Source organism: Arvicanthis niloticus, chromosome 2 (assembly GCF_011762505.2).
Source record: "Arvicanthis niloticus isolate mArvNil1 chromosome 2, mArvNil1.pat.X, whole genome shotgun sequence".
NCBI classification, from domain to species: Eukaryota; Metazoa; Chordata; class Mammalia; order Rodentia; family Muridae; genus Arvicanthis; species Arvicanthis niloticus.
In genome coordinates, this window is record NC_047659.1 from 130,839,676 (window position 1) to 130,854,909 (window position 15,234).

General features: G+C 44.2%; 1 protein-coding gene across 12 annotated transcripts in view; it reads right to left on the minus strand.

The window, feature by feature from the left end:
• Positions 1 to 15,234, minus strand: part of Ptprt (protein tyrosine phosphatase receptor type T) — a 1,076,931-nt gene that overhangs the window by 40,996 nt on the left and 1,020,701 nt on the right. For all 12 annotated transcript variants that reach the window (XM_076930177.1, XM_076930174.1, XM_034495571.2 and 9 more), the window contains 3 exons: positions 13,858 to 13,934; positions 3,310 to 3,346; positions 1,818 to 1,915 (listed from right to left, as the gene is read on the minus strand). In XM_076930177.1, coding sequence (XP_076786292.1) covers positions 1,818 to 1,915; positions 3,310 to 3,346; positions 13,858 to 13,934 — 212 coding nt within the window. The remainder of the gene's footprint in view (positions 1 to 1,817; positions 1,916 to 3,309; positions 3,347 to 13,857; positions 13,935 to 15,234) is intronic.

Below are 15,234 nucleotides of genomic sequence, written 5' to 3' on the forward strand. Positions count from 1 at the left end.
GACAATCTGAACAGTGGGGGACAGTCTAATCAGCAGGGTTACAAGTATTAAAAGCAGAGTCAAGAGTGAGATTATAATGATTGATTCAAGCATCCACCCTTTTCCATCTATGCCTCATCTGTAAAACCGGGGAATGGGTCAGATAGTGAATGTTCCAGGATACTGACTCATTTAGTCCTGACCATGCATGATTAGCAATGAGATATCCACACCCTTACAATACAGTATGACAGAATGTACAGCTTCTTCTTCCCCACCACTGAGGCTAGTACACTCTATCCTAATAGACTAGCCATAAAAACTTACCTGTCTACTCTTCATATAGTTTGTATACACTATGGGAGCCCTTTGAGTCTAGATATTTGTATATCAGCCCTTCAACTGTGCAGCCTGCCCATCCACCCACAGGCCACAATTACTCAAAGGAACAAAAGTAAAGCTGGAAATAGTAGCTTCTTTGCCAAGCTCTTGCTAAGGACAACTTAGGACCGAATCTAGATAGAACAAAGAGGGAGACAGAGGCCTGAGCCCTGAAGAAAGGTAAGGGTTCATAGGCAGGGGAGGAAGAACAGGCTGTTGAAAGGAGAAGACTGATGGAGGCCAGGTTTGTTAACAGGAAGAGAGTCATGTTGACAATATTATGGCTGGTGGAAGGGAGAGACCTGTTATGTTGTGGTGGGTGGAGGAGAAGCGAGTGGAGACACACAGCATCATGTAAGTCCTTGAGGTTCAGCAGAAAAGTGCAAACTGGGAAGGCATTTTTGTTTGGCTTTCAGAAGGTTTTAACTTACCATTTTTGTGGGGTTTTTTTTTCTGACAATTTCATAATAAATTTAATTTATTCAGATTACTCTCTTCTTCTCCCATCTTTCCCTCATCTCCATCAACTGCCCTCCCAGTCCCTACTATCCCGTTGGCAGTTTGATGATTTTTGTTTTTGTTTTGTGACTCATGTGCTGGTGGTTTCTGTTCTTCTGAGCATATTTATATGCTGAGAGAAATAATTTAGCAATGAGGAACAGTTTTATCTTTCAAATGAAAAGGGAATATGTGAAAATCTCTGAGCCTTGGTGGGTTGCACTTGATGATATTAATACATTCAATCTGCCCTGCCTGGTTCCTTCCCTTCAATGACACATCTTAGTTACAGGTCCCTTCCGCCTCCCTTCATAGCTGAGTATGTCACTTGCTTCTCAGGGACTTCTGGTTGCTTTCCTGCCCGGTCCCTCCCTTTGGCTTCTTCATTTTGCTAGTGCAGGTTCATTCTCTTCTTTCAGGAAAGACCAGGTTCACTCATGGATAAAGAATGCTGGGCTAGTGCTGAGAAGGGTAGGCAAACAAAGTGACTGACTTCTCAGAAAGCATCTTCCCAGAGGTGACCTATCAAAGGCGGGTACTTGGTGTTTGTCATATTAGGCTTTGTCATTAGGAATGGCCAATATTCAACCTTTCAGGATCAACAAAAACAGCCCTTTCTCTTGGCTAGACCTGATAACAGAAGGGACAAATGTGAAGATGGTGGCTGATACAAATATAGACTGCAATATGTTGGCGAGAGAGTTCATATCTGATGGCTTTCATTTCCTCAGAATATATGAGATGACATAGTCAACAGAGAGAGGATAGAGATGGGATGGGAGAGCTAAAGGAATGGAAGGCTGCTCAGATGTGAAGTGAGAGGCATGGTCTCCCCCATCCCTGTAGGCTGCTGTTAAGGTGTGGTAATGCTTTGGAAGCTGGTGGCACAATGCAAGCCACAGGGGCCCCGGCATTTGCCTCCACTGCCCTCTGCCCACATGACTGAAGGGGAGGCTTACCCTGCCTACTTCCACAAGGTTTGTGACCATGACGATGCTGGCAGAGTTTTCCTGCCAGATCATTCTCCAAAAGTCCTTCACGGTCTCTTGCATTGGACCTGGTAACAGAAAAGGTGATGGGGTCAGAGACTGCAGATACAAAGCAGCTGCTGGAAGGTTTGTCTCTCTTGGCTATTTAATCAAGGATCTATATGGGTGGGCAAGAGTGAGTCCAGAGGAACCCCAGTAGGATACCAAGTAGCTGAGACAGAGGCTGGAGATGAGTCTTTGGGGGCCAGGACAAGCAGAGATAAGAAAAGCCACATTTTAGATGCTCGTGGTCTGCAGGATCCTCTCCATCCTCATCCTCACCCTCATGCTCAACCCAGCAGCTCCACTTTTTCCTGATTCAGCACTTCATCTGGACTATAGTGTATATTGTGTTCAAGGGGCAGCAGGATCTCAAGGAGAGGTAGCAAGGGAGTTAGGGTAGGGAGGGTGGAGCTGCCCATAGCAAGGGGGTGCAATGCTTTGAGTTTGACAAATGCTGGAGACATTCACCCGAAGCTTGACCAGGAAAGGAAGGATTAAAACATAGAAAAAAGAAAGGAAAAAGAACAGAAAAACAAAGAGTGGAAGATAGGATCTGACAGTCCAAAGCAATTTCCTAGGAAATGACTCTTAATGTCCTGGGTCTTCATCGGTTTTAGAATTACAAAAGCAATTTATACATTTGAAAGAAAATTTGAATAGTATTTTTTTTACTGTGTTTTTGTGTGTATAACCACATTTGCTGTAGTAAGTACCAGGTCTATCATAAGTATTTTTTTCATGTCTTCAAAAATGATATTTTTCATAGTTACAGAGTTTTCTACAACATGGAGACATCATATGTTATTTAACCAACCTATCTATTATTGGGCATTTAAGATTTTCCCACTTTTTCCTATTACAGATGACACGATAACATTGTAAAGAAAGCTTTTTATATATGTCAAGGTCCACACGTGTAATTATCTGCAGGGCTTCTCCCATGGAGGCTTTAAAAGGCATCATCAATTTTAAGCCTTCTCATAGTATACTGCCACACTGCATTCTAAGGCAACTGGCTGCATCTCTTTTGTAGACAAGCACTTGCTAAATGGATGGGGACCTCTGCTGAGTGGTCCATTGAGGCTTTTATCTTCTGGTCTCCAATGCATGGTCTCTTATCTCTTACTGATATTTCCTAGTGACAGCTCTTTCTGTTGCCATTCTAAGCTGGAATTGTCATCTCCTTGCTTCTCAAGGACTTCTGGAGGCCAAGCTGTCCTGTCTCTCTAGCAATTCTGTCTGCAAAAGCTCACACCCTTCTTTCAGGAGAAGCCAGGCCACTAGTGGAGGAAGACTTTTGTGAAAACACACAGAGAAAGAGTGGCTAGCAAGGCTTACTTTGATTTTATTTTTAAATCTCTCTGCCTTGATATCCTTGAGAATATCAAGAGTGACTCGAGAGTCACTCCAAGACACTTACCTTGGGTTGCAATGTAGTGCCGGGGTCGGTGGTACCCCTGGATAATAGGAGAAAAACACGGTGAAGGGTTTCCGTTCAAAGCTTGAAAACAACACAACATCAATACACATCTCTTCCCAGATACCTGGTATTCTCATAGGCAAAATGAGGCTAGCATCTCAGAGGAGTATCAAAGACCATATAAGGCCATGTGTGTAGCAAGCATATAGACAGCATTGATTGTTATTGTGACGGCCTATGAGGGACCCATACAGGTTTGTCATAGGCATTCCTTATGTTCATGAACCCAAAATACAGGGGAGAAAGCATTCCAGGTTTATGGTGCACAACAACCACCAACAAGCCCTTTCTGAGCCATAATTATACACAGATCCCAATAATAGGCCTAGCTCGGGACACCTGGAGTAGGAAACAGAAAAGGCCAGTTCTTTTTTGATTGCACAGTCTTAACAATCATAGAGAGGAAATAGGAAGGATGTCACATTGCTTCTCTCTGGTAATAGCAAAGTTCTGGGTGCAGAAAGGACCATGTGGCAGTGTGAGCTCCGATAGCCAAGAACTAATCCGAAGACCAGTTTGTGATTTCCCTAGATATTTCAGAGTGCTCCCCTAAGCTCTGATGTCCTTTGGCATGGAGCTAATTTGGTGCTTTATAACATCCTAATCATGAGGGAAGAGGTTGTAGGTGTCACTGTCTTTTCATTGGGAGTAGAATGGAGGGAGGACCTCCTTTGTTATAGAGAAACAGTGTCTTTAGTATATTACATGAAAGAAAAGCTTAAGTTGAGTACAGATCATCAAACATGACTAGATGGATGGATGGATAGATACACAGGTAAATTTTATTGGTTGTGTGTGTGTGTGTATGTATATGTGGGTACACATTTGAATGAATTGTGAATATATGTGTACATGCACATTAAGGTAAAAGGAAGACATTGGGTGACTCCCTCAGTAGCTCTTCAGCCTGATTTTTGGAGACAGGGTCTCTGATGGAACCTGGATTTCAGTGATTCATTTAAGTTCTCTGTCCAGTAAGCTTGAGGCGTCCTCCCATCAACTTCTTTCTCCTGCTGCAGCACTAGGATCATAGATAGTCACTATGCACCCAGGTTTTGCATGCATGCTAGGGGTCTGAACTCAGTCCTAATGATCATGTGGCAGGCACTTTATAGGACAGTCTTAGAATGAGTTGCTGTTGGCAGTCCTGGAATACACTTTATACTTAGGGTTAACTGTCCCAGGAAATCAAAGTTTGGCGAATAGCTGTTTCAGTTTAAACATTGTAAAATTACATTAGAGAAGATGACGTGGCTCAAGTTTTCCATGAAGAAGTAAGCCAGAATTGCCCTAGAGATTTTGGTGGTAGCTCTGAAGCCCTGGATCCAAGTGATGACTCAAAAATTAGTGTATGAGTCCCTTGCACATTTGAAGGTTTTACTATTTCACTCATCTGGTACATATTTAAAAGTTTTCTCCAAATTTCTCTTCATATTTTATCTGGAGTACCTATCACCACTGACCCAAGACCAACATTATAACCATAAACTCTCTTTACAGTAGTTAATCTTCATTGTCAATTTGACTGGATTGAGAAATGCTTAGGGGATCAATGACACCCCATCCCCCAAATAAGTCTGTCTAAGGACAGTTGGATCCTGAAGGCTCTGGCCCAAGGAATGAAGTGACTTCTGATGGTTTATAATGTAATAGTGTTATTGGGAGAAAGGGGAAAGGAGGAGGCTAGGCGTAGTTGGTGAAACTGGGAATGTGATCATGGGGACTCCATTGTGATCCATCCTTTCCTGTTTCTGTAACTTCTTTTCTCTGCTTTTTGGCTGTGATGTGAACTGTTGTGCTCTGCCACACCCCTTTGTTAAGACAGACTGGTTGATACCTCTGAAACTGTGAGCCAAAATAAGTATTTCCTCTTCTAAATTGCCTTACTCAGATACTTAGTTACAGTAATGAAAAGGCCCAACTTACATGGTTAGATTAACCATATACCACAATTACTGAAAGTGGTCCCATATACTTAATGAGGACAGCCAGTTGACATAACTGACTTCTATAGAAACTATTCTCCAAGAGCCTATATAGGTTCAGAGCAAATAACAAATAAGTGAGCTGTGACAAACCGACCAGAAAGACACAGCATATGGGTTAGACGTACTGTAGACCAACCAGCTGACTAGATTTGAATCTTGGTCTCTGTGCCAAGGCTGGGTCATTTAGGATAACTTATTTAACTTCTTTGGATCTCAGATATTTTTATTAAAAGGCTATCAGACTATTTAAAGTATATTAAATAAAAATTTAAAAGTTAATATATATCAGTTCCTATAATACGTATTGGACACAATTCTAAGATTTCACATTATGTCTTTGCTATTACAATTATATTATTTCTCGTTTGGCAATCACTTATTGAGACCCCTTCAATGACTAACAGTGCATACTGAGTGTTTTGAAATTTCTGCCAGATGAGTGGTTCCTTGTTAAGAGTAACCCAGCGTTCCCCTCCCCCCCCAGGAACAAAGCAATGGGGAGGGGTATCTGTCACTCCAAGTCAAATGGACTGGGCTATGACGGCTGGATAGAAGAATTAGATTCTGAGGACATTGAGTAGGTTTGGAAACAGAAATGGCTCCCTAGAGCCCAGAATGATGAGGCTTCTTGTGTCTACACTCTTCTGCCAGCCATGTCACCAGCTGTTCTCACAGTCCTCCATCCCTGGCCTGGGCCGTAGCATTAACTTTTCCATGTTCTCCCAGAACCCATTTTCACTTCCGAATCTCAACTCCTCTCTGTAATAGTGGGCTTCTCAGGATACACCTGAGGGGGCAGGTTTTTGAGTCTGCATTGACTCTACTCTGCTTGCATAATTTCTCAATGCTTCACCTTACACCAACGATGCAGTTCATCCTCATCTTGAACTTTTCTTCTGGCTGTCTCTCTGTGTCCACTCCCTCAATGCACTCATCCTATGTTCCAGCCTCACTACCCAGGACTTCAGACATGACCTCTTCTGTGATACAGAGGGAACGCCTTCATCACTTCATCATGATGTTCCTTTCTTGTGAGAGAATCCACAGGGCTTCACATATGCCCAGTGAATACAGGGATATGAGCAGAACTAAGAGCTTTTGTATTCTCCTCAGTCATGAGACATGCCACTCAGAGCTGGGTGTAGTTTTCTGTAAAGGTTGGTCAGTAGGATACATGCATGAGTCCGCTTTTATATTGGCAAAGACCTTGGAGGAGACTAAGGGTTAGAAGATTCAAATATTCTTGAAGGTTAATGGTAAAAACAATTCTGGGTGACGTAGGGAAAAGCTGAAGGGCCTGTGCGCTGCGCGTGAGCGTGGGTTCTCTGTTGCATTGTGGGTCTGTGTGTCTGTCACGGCTCAGAGTGGCTGGAACTACAGCTCAGCATGGCAGAAATGCAGAATCTTGGCTGAGTCAGGTCCCCTCAGCAGCAAGCTTGGCATGGCAGGTCCCTCACCCAGCCTGGTTCCGTGGGGGCGCAGAGCTCTCGAGGGGGAATCCCAGGACCCAGAGGCAGCCAGGGATTGATTGGCTTCAATTCTGGGGGTTCTCAGACGCTGGACCACCACAAAATGGAGGCGGGGAGCTTGCCCATGCGCTGAGCTGAGCGAGTTGAGCAGGACAGAGAGCTCTGACGCTGAGCCCCACGGGGAGAGCTCACTTGGCTTGGAACAGCTGGTTGTTGAAGAGGTGGTCCTGTGACTGGAACACAGAGAGGTCCTCCATGATGGCAGTAGACAACAGGCCCCAATGACATGAATGTAGATGATCTGGGTGCACCCCGCCCCCCTTAAGCCAGAGTGAGCCTGACTTAAATAGGGAGGGGGAAGAAAGAAGGGTCACTTAATTAGCTACACTCTCTGGCCTTTAGGTAACTCATTAATATGGAAATCTCTTGAGGCTGAAGCCTGTAGTCACTCCCTGCTCTCTTGCTGTGTTAGGTGACACCCCTTTGTGTGTGTGGGGGGGGGGGCTGCATAGCCAAATGTGACTGCAAGGTGCAGGTTAAATGGAGGTCTAGACCCCCGTGTCAGGAGCCTGGGTTCTGGGGGTGTGGCCAAACACCTGCTGTTCCCCCATTGGGGTCGGGGTTCAAGGCCCATGCCCAGCCAAGAACCAAGCTATCCTTTCACGGTCCTACAGGGTGAGAAATTTATACATCAGTTGTGAGGTTGGGCTGCTGAGGTTCACTATTTTGTGCTTCTGTTCGTTTGCACACTCGTTTCAGATCAAGCAGCACAGGAATGCTTTCTATTATTCCTAATGTTGGAAATGCCAAAGTGAACCAGATAGATGTGAGCGCTCCTTTGGAGCAGCTCCCAGGCACCTACAAGCTGGAATATGAACTTCCGAGGGAAGATGTGGGGCTCTGGAGAGCACTCGTGGGAACTGACTCAGCCATGAAGCCAGAAGGATGTTCCCTGAGGAAGTGATGGTTTAATTAAATTCTAGTTTGGGCCTCTCAACATTCCTGAATTCCCATTTTGAGTCTTTAGCAGTCTGCCTAGCCTGACTTACAGCTCCTCTTCAGGAGCAGCAGGGACATTTGTCCAGAAGACTTAGCATCAGGCCACTTTGCCTGTTCCTGGATAATGAAGTGGTTTTTTTCTCTCTCTCACTCTTGGATTCTTGCTTTACTTCTAGTCACCGTCTGAGACAGCACTCATCTGATCTCTGTCTACTTCTCTCTCCTACTACCAGGTTTCTTTTCCTGCTTCCTTTTTGTGTGTGTGTGAAAGTGTGCAGAGGCCAGAGGTTGATGCCAGAGGTCTTTACCAATCACTCTTCTCAGTGAAACTGGACATCACTGACTGGGTTAGACTGTCCAGGAATCTCCATGGAACCTGCCATCTCTACACCCTCAGTGCTAGGATTACGGCAGTGCTGCTAAGCACGGCTTTTTATGTAAACACTAGGGATTAACCTCAGGTTCTCATGGCAAACACTTTACCAACTGCACCATCTCTCTAGCCCCCTTGGCTTCCTTTTCTTCAAAACATGAATCACCAGATAGCTTACTCATTTACACCCTATCTCCCCCCATCTTATGGTTGTTCAACTGTACAGGGCAGGGCTCAACCTGGCTTGCTCGAGAGGCAATGTTCTCAAGCACTGAAATGTTTGTCCTGGCTGCCAACCCCGGTAAACCCCACTGAAAGCATGTGTGCCATGTGCCTGTCCTCATGCTGCATCTAAGCAAAAAGACCTTCTCTGGACTCCAGAAACCCACATAGTCCCCAGAGGGAAAAAATTCGAACCACAAGATTCCTCAGCAAAGGAGATAAAAGGAAATGTATTGCTCAAATGGGTCTCCTCTGGGGATTTGCCAAGAGCGAGTGCAGAAAACTTCCCAACCTTAAAAGAACTTTCAGATCATTTAAGTCCCACCTACACAGCACACAGAGTGACTGCAAACTAGCACCGGGCCTGCCTCCATCTGCCTGTGAACAATCGGAAGGAGGTTTGCTTCCAAAACACATTTATCTCACTCTGCACTCCTGCATCTGTTACTTACTGTGGACCCAACTATGATATTTATTTCCAGGCTGGTAATTTATAACAGAATCAAGTGGCCAATACATTTCCCGGTATGCAAGCAAACGCGACAGTGGTCTGGTTCAGACAGCGGCATACCACGGCCTCCAGAGGCTCCGTCAGGGTTGGCCTCATCCAGCTCATTATCCAAAAAGAGTCATTTTAATAAATTGTCAGGATTCAATTGTGAGGAAGGGACTCTAGCTCGAACAGCCAGCTCTTGTCTTTGGGCTGGTGTGGAGACCAGGGTAAAGCAGATTAAATAAGCTCACATCCCCACCCCCACCTCGACTCTATTTATTGGTTATTGGGAATCCCCAGGAGACCCCAGGAATGTAGTTCTACTGGAATTTCAGGTAGGCTCACAGTTAATGAGATTTTCCTTTTCCTGCCCCATATTGGTAACATCATAAGAGGGTACTTGTGTTCTGTGTGTCTTTTTGTCCCCACTCTTCCCCACATTGTCCTTTCCACACTCTGCTATGTGCCACAGGAGGTAACCATGTTGGGGATTGTTTCCGATGCTTTGAATCAATCCGGCCTCCAAAATCAGGAATCTGCGTGTCCAAATGCTGAAGGTTCTTGCCCCCATTTGGCTTTAGATCGATTAATAAAGAACCAACAGCTAAAGGCTGAGGAGATAGGCTGAGACGAGACCTTTAGATTTGTGAGGGCTAGGAACTGGGAGAAAGCAGAAAATCTCCATGACTCAGGGATGGGACATAAAATCTGTAGGAGAGAAAGCTAACCAACCATGTAAGAATTCAGGTAAGTGGCCACTGGCTACTTCCCTGATTGGGCCTGGGGTAGCAGGGGAAGGTTTAAGAGGGCCCAGTCTTTGAGCTAGTCACAAAATGTCAAAAAATTACCTGCCGTGCGTGTGTGTGTGTGTGTGTGTGTGTGTGTGTGTGTGTGTGTCTTTCATTAGCTCTTGGGCAGGTGCATGCATGCGATCCACCGAAAGCCAAAACGTTTAGTTAACTATCACCAAATGACCATATTAATTGCAATATAGGTTCCCATGTCTTCTGGGTTCTGTGGCACATTTTCTAACCAGAAGAGGAAGCAAAAGCTTAGACGCCAGTGGGACGCTGGGGCATACATACACCTTTTGGGTTCTTCTTCGCCATGTCAGCAAGGGTTGGCTTCTCCTTGGCAAGGGCAAGACAGACTGATCCTTACAGTATCCTTACAGATCTATTCCACTTAAAGCCACTCACTTATCTAGCCACAGAACTCCTGAGATCTCTGCCATCTCTAGCCTCAAGATGTCCCTCACAGTCCGGCTGGTTAATCTGCTTCGGTACTATTCCGGCTCTTATTAAACGGTCCCTGGTTGATACCTGTGAGCCAGCTTGTTTCCTCTTGGAACCCTGATAGGTGCTTTATAGTAGTAACCACATACTTGCGGGCTGGCAATTTTTGTTATTGCATTGTGCAGCTATTAGAATGAATAAATACTTTACTCATAGTTACAAAGCTAGTCCTCAGAAAGGCCTGTGTTCAACAGGCCCAATGAGGATGGGATTCATGACTATAGTCTCATCAGTCCTTGATGCTAACCACTGAGACGCAGCTCAGAGCCTGACACTGCCTATTAGGACAGCGTGTGATAGAGACATTTGGCCTGTCTGTACAGTCTACTTCTTATAAAGAGAGGGAGGGGGCTGTGCTGTGTCCTTGCTGTGCAGAGAATTAAAGTCTAGCTGTGTAACCTAGGGCAGTGCTCTTAACTTCAATCCCTGGTTTCTTGTCTTTAAAGGCTAGCAAAAATACTTCATAATGATATAACAGGGCAGAAATCACAAGCCTGATTAGGACTGGTACTATAGAATCACTTGCATTTAAAGCAATTTCATTTGTTACCTATATGACATGAAAATGTCTCTGTTCTACATATGGTCAGCCATTCACTGTACTGTAGATTGAATAAGTATGTAGAAAAAGCATGCTTATGGAGTTTCCATGTAGATATTAAATGATAGGTAGATATTGCAACTGGGGTACACGAGACTATGCATGTGCTATATCCTTAGGACTGTAATATGACCTCGCCACAGTCAGGATGGGAAAGAAAGAAAAGAACCAGTTTAACCTGTATCAACATATACTAGCTGAGTGTCCACTAAATGCAGGCTATGAGATGATGTCAGGGGTAGATGTAGAACCAGAAAATTGAGCACTGGGTTGGAATACTCAGCTATGGTTCATACCCAGGTTTTGTCCAGATATATGACATTGTACAATTTCAAAAGAAATTTCTTTAAGTCTCAGTTTCCCCAAAGACTGAGTCTGCAAACTATGATAAGAACCACTGTGAAGTGCTACTAAGAAGTCTTAGTCGCGTCACTTAAAGCACACCTCACAGGGCCAGGAGTGACTCATTAATAGCCAAGTACCATTGCCACTGGTATTATTATTACAAGAAACAGAGTTTGGCGCTCCTTATTTAAACTGTAGCTCCTCCTCTCTTACCACTTTTGGCTGTGATTCTGGATATTTTACCTAACAGTGAGAGACCCAGCTTCCTCATCTGGCAATGGGTACTTGGAGGTACTTATCCAGTGAGGTTGAATTACTACTTAGGTTGACATACTGGTACATGAGAAGCGATCACTAATTCTTAGGTTAGTATAACCCTTTCGTGCACAGCTGATTCTCTGTCACTTTCTGAGGCAGGACTGAGAATTCATCTCCTTCAAGAAGCTTCTCATCAGACTCCCTTTTGAGGCTTCAGTCTGACAGCCCCCATTCTGGGAAGATCTCATTCCTCATCTGATCCCTCTTATCAAACAGAACCCTTATGTGGAAGGTCAGTATTTTTAGCACTGACAGTGGAAGGTTGGCTTGGTATTTGCAAAATGAAATTAGAGAGGAAAGCTGATAGCATAATCAGTAAATGCTTGGAGCAACATGATCTTGCTGGAGACAAACTGCTCACAATTGAAGTCCTCCTTGTAGAATCATCTGAAGGGTGACAGAGATAGAGACTACCCCTTTTTAAAAAATTTCTTCTGAAGCTCTAGCCTCAGGTCTTGCTCACACAGTAGGTCCTTGGCTAGGCAGGACCCAGTAGGGAAGTGGAAAGCACTGTGGGCATTTCAGATATAGGGAATTCAACATGGAGAATTGGTTTTACAGGTTCTAGGGGAGTGTGATGGCAGAAAGGAAGCATGGGTCAACCTTCAGATGAGCAGTCCCCAGAGCCCCTAGAGGAACAATGGAAGACAGAAATCACAAGAGTCCAGGATCTGATGCTGGAACTCAAACTGATGGAAACTTGGAGGTGTAGATGGAGTGTGGTCATGAAGGAACAGAGCAGAGGCTCCCTGGCTTCCCTCTTCCAGTCATCCCTCGGTGTCTCATCAGTCCCTCTTATTGAGAAAGCTTGCCTCCTTCCCTGAGTGCAATGCCCCTGCTCACAAGTGCACATTCACTACCATCTGCAAGGGAAAAGAGACTAGAGAGGGTCAAGGGGATGAACAGACAGATGACCCTCACTGGACTGAGATTACCTTTAAGAATATGATTTTGCTGGGTGCTTCCATTTTCATAATGAAGGCCAGCAAGCTTTAGCAACTCAGGCATGCAAGGCTCTATGTGGGTGGTCATCCTTAGGTCAGTCACATCTACCTAGCCATAATCAAGATAAAGGAGAAAGGGTAGGAACCGAACCAATCTAGGCTGGATTGGCATCTGCTGGCTGAGTGTTCACTCCGTGTAAAGTGTGAGGTACTGTCAGGTTCAAGGCTCATGAAATACTTGTTGAGCTAATGAACCATCTGGCTGAGGCTGTGTTATAAGAAAATTCACAAGACACGTGACTATACTTCATATAGTCACATCTAAATGACAGAGAGTCTGAGGGATCAGTGGAAATCTCTTAAGTTATTCTTTAAGGTCTGTGGGCTCTGAGCTGAGACCTGGAGATGTCAGCTTGGATCAGTAATGCTGGGATGTCCACCTGGTAAGAGTGGCCATTGTTCTTTTGTAGACTTGTCCACTTCTGTGCACACGCTTCTCAGCTCCTGTTTGATCTGAGTCTTTTTCTTGGTAGTGTCTGGAATGTGAGGACAGCTTCTCTTCTACTTGGTTCTTAGTTCCAGGCTCTCCTCTCTCTGATTTACCTTTCCTCCCATAGCAGATAAATGATAAAGCTGAGTAATGAATGGGGTCCCCCATGTTCAAACTCCTTCAAGCATTTCCTTGAAAAGCATCTTCCTCTTGTTTCAGAGTTCAGCCTCCTAAGCCATCAATGATCTCATGCAACTTCATCTTCCAGTATTCCCAGTGGCTAGTTTCCACTACCCTCGGACAGAGGTGATGCTTATTTCTTTCCAGGTGCCTTCCTCTGGGCAAGAGCACTTCTCTAACCAAAGGCCCATCATCCTTCACTTTGATTTTGAAGTTTACTTACACTTGAAGCTTTGGCTCACATGGTTTTCTGCATTCCTGATGGAAGCTGTGTTGATTTCCCACCTCTGAATCCTGACAGTATTTTATCTGAACCTATAACAATCATCACGTCCTAGTTTACCCTAGTTTACCACAGATATGTGTAGCTTATCTCTCTCTTCTGCTGCTTTTGAGGGTAGACAACCTTGACATTTTTAGTTTTATGGGTCTCGTAATATCTAGCACATGATGAGAACTTCGAACATTTTGATGCATCAGTGGTTGTGCCTTCAACTGAATGACTGAGTATATAGACGCATAAAAATCCATACATGGGATGAATACATAAGACCAGCAGTTACCCTGGGGCTCTAGAAAGCAGATGACTGCAGTCTGTCCTGAAAACAGATGTCGCTTTGGGTAGATAAGCAACTTGTGTCATATGAACTAAGGGAGGAATACACCACTTTGGACATGTTTTGACTACCTTCTAGCAAACAGGTTAGTTAAAGCTTAAGCCTGGACCATCAACTCTAGCTCATAGCTTCTTAGCTCCATCAAGATACTCACATCAATATAGTTGGCATTGATGTAGTCTGAGTGAGGGTCTCCATCCAGCACCAACAGCCTCACTCGGGAGTGGTCATCTGTAGAGAGGACAAAAGCAGGCAGTGGTTGATGAGGAGTTATGGGGTGGGGCCTCAGTACTTTTCTCCTTTAGAGCTGCCTCCGATTAGTTACTGCATACTAGGCACCATGCCATTTCTCACAGTTATGCTGTCTATGGATGAGGAAGTAGAGATGCTGAGATGATCTGAAAAAGGACCCCTTTTCTACTTCCTACTTTGATTATGTTTTCATTGTCATCTGAGTAGGTGTGTCACCTGCTTCCTATGTCTTAGTGATTTCATCATTAATTTGGGAATGGAAATGCCTGCTCCATGGGACAAAACAAAAGTGGCTGACCTAAGTACACCCTGCATGTAAAGTTATGGAGTCTGAATGAATATGGCGTATTTACATGCTTTTTAGAAAACGGCAAGTTTAGCTGTTTACCATGGACACAAACTACTTTATGTTTGTCTCTTGGAGCACTGGTATAGACAGGTTGTTGGTAATGTATTGTTATCAATGCCATCATTAAACTGAGGACTGAATCATTAGAAAAGAGGTCATCAATAAGTAAAAATTATGTTACTGAAGATGCCTTTTCAAACACAATCTAGATGTAAACAAGATGTACGGGCTTTAGTCGATAGCATGCTTGCTTCAAATAACACCGAGTTAAAAATCACTTTAAATGGTACATCAGAAAAGGCTGGATAATCCTTTGCAATTAATTAAAGTCAATTCTGACATGCTAATACACACATGATAAGGAACATCTTGATTGGGTCTGCTGGGAAAGAAGGATGCTCAGTCTGCTATCGGGATCATTGTGAATCTGCTACTGCACACCTCACCCCCAACAATTCCATCATATTCCAGGGCAGAGATAGGGATCACAGTCAGTGGAATAGAGAAGTATGGGCATCCTAAGTCCTCCTAGGGTTAAGGAGGACAACCAACATTTCCTTTTGGACATTTATAGTACTCTTCAGGTTATAAATGCATTTGCTGGTACTAACTGGCTTATTGAGATAGAGGCATTAGCTACCTTGTTCCTTGTTCCATCCCTTGAATCCATAAAGGGGATAAGCACAAAGGAGGCACTCAGTGAGTACTGGTGAGTGTATATGTGAATAACCTCATTGCTTGCTCTCAGCGACCTCAGGAAAGAGGCAGCATGGTCCCCTTAGTCCTTGTTACAAATGAGCAAATGGAGGCTCATGAAAATTGGCCATATGACCACCAAATAACAGAATATAGAAAAATTGGGGACCTGTTAACTCTGAGTTCACATGCTCCTACTTTCAAAGGGCTCCAAGTGGTAGATAGAAACCATGT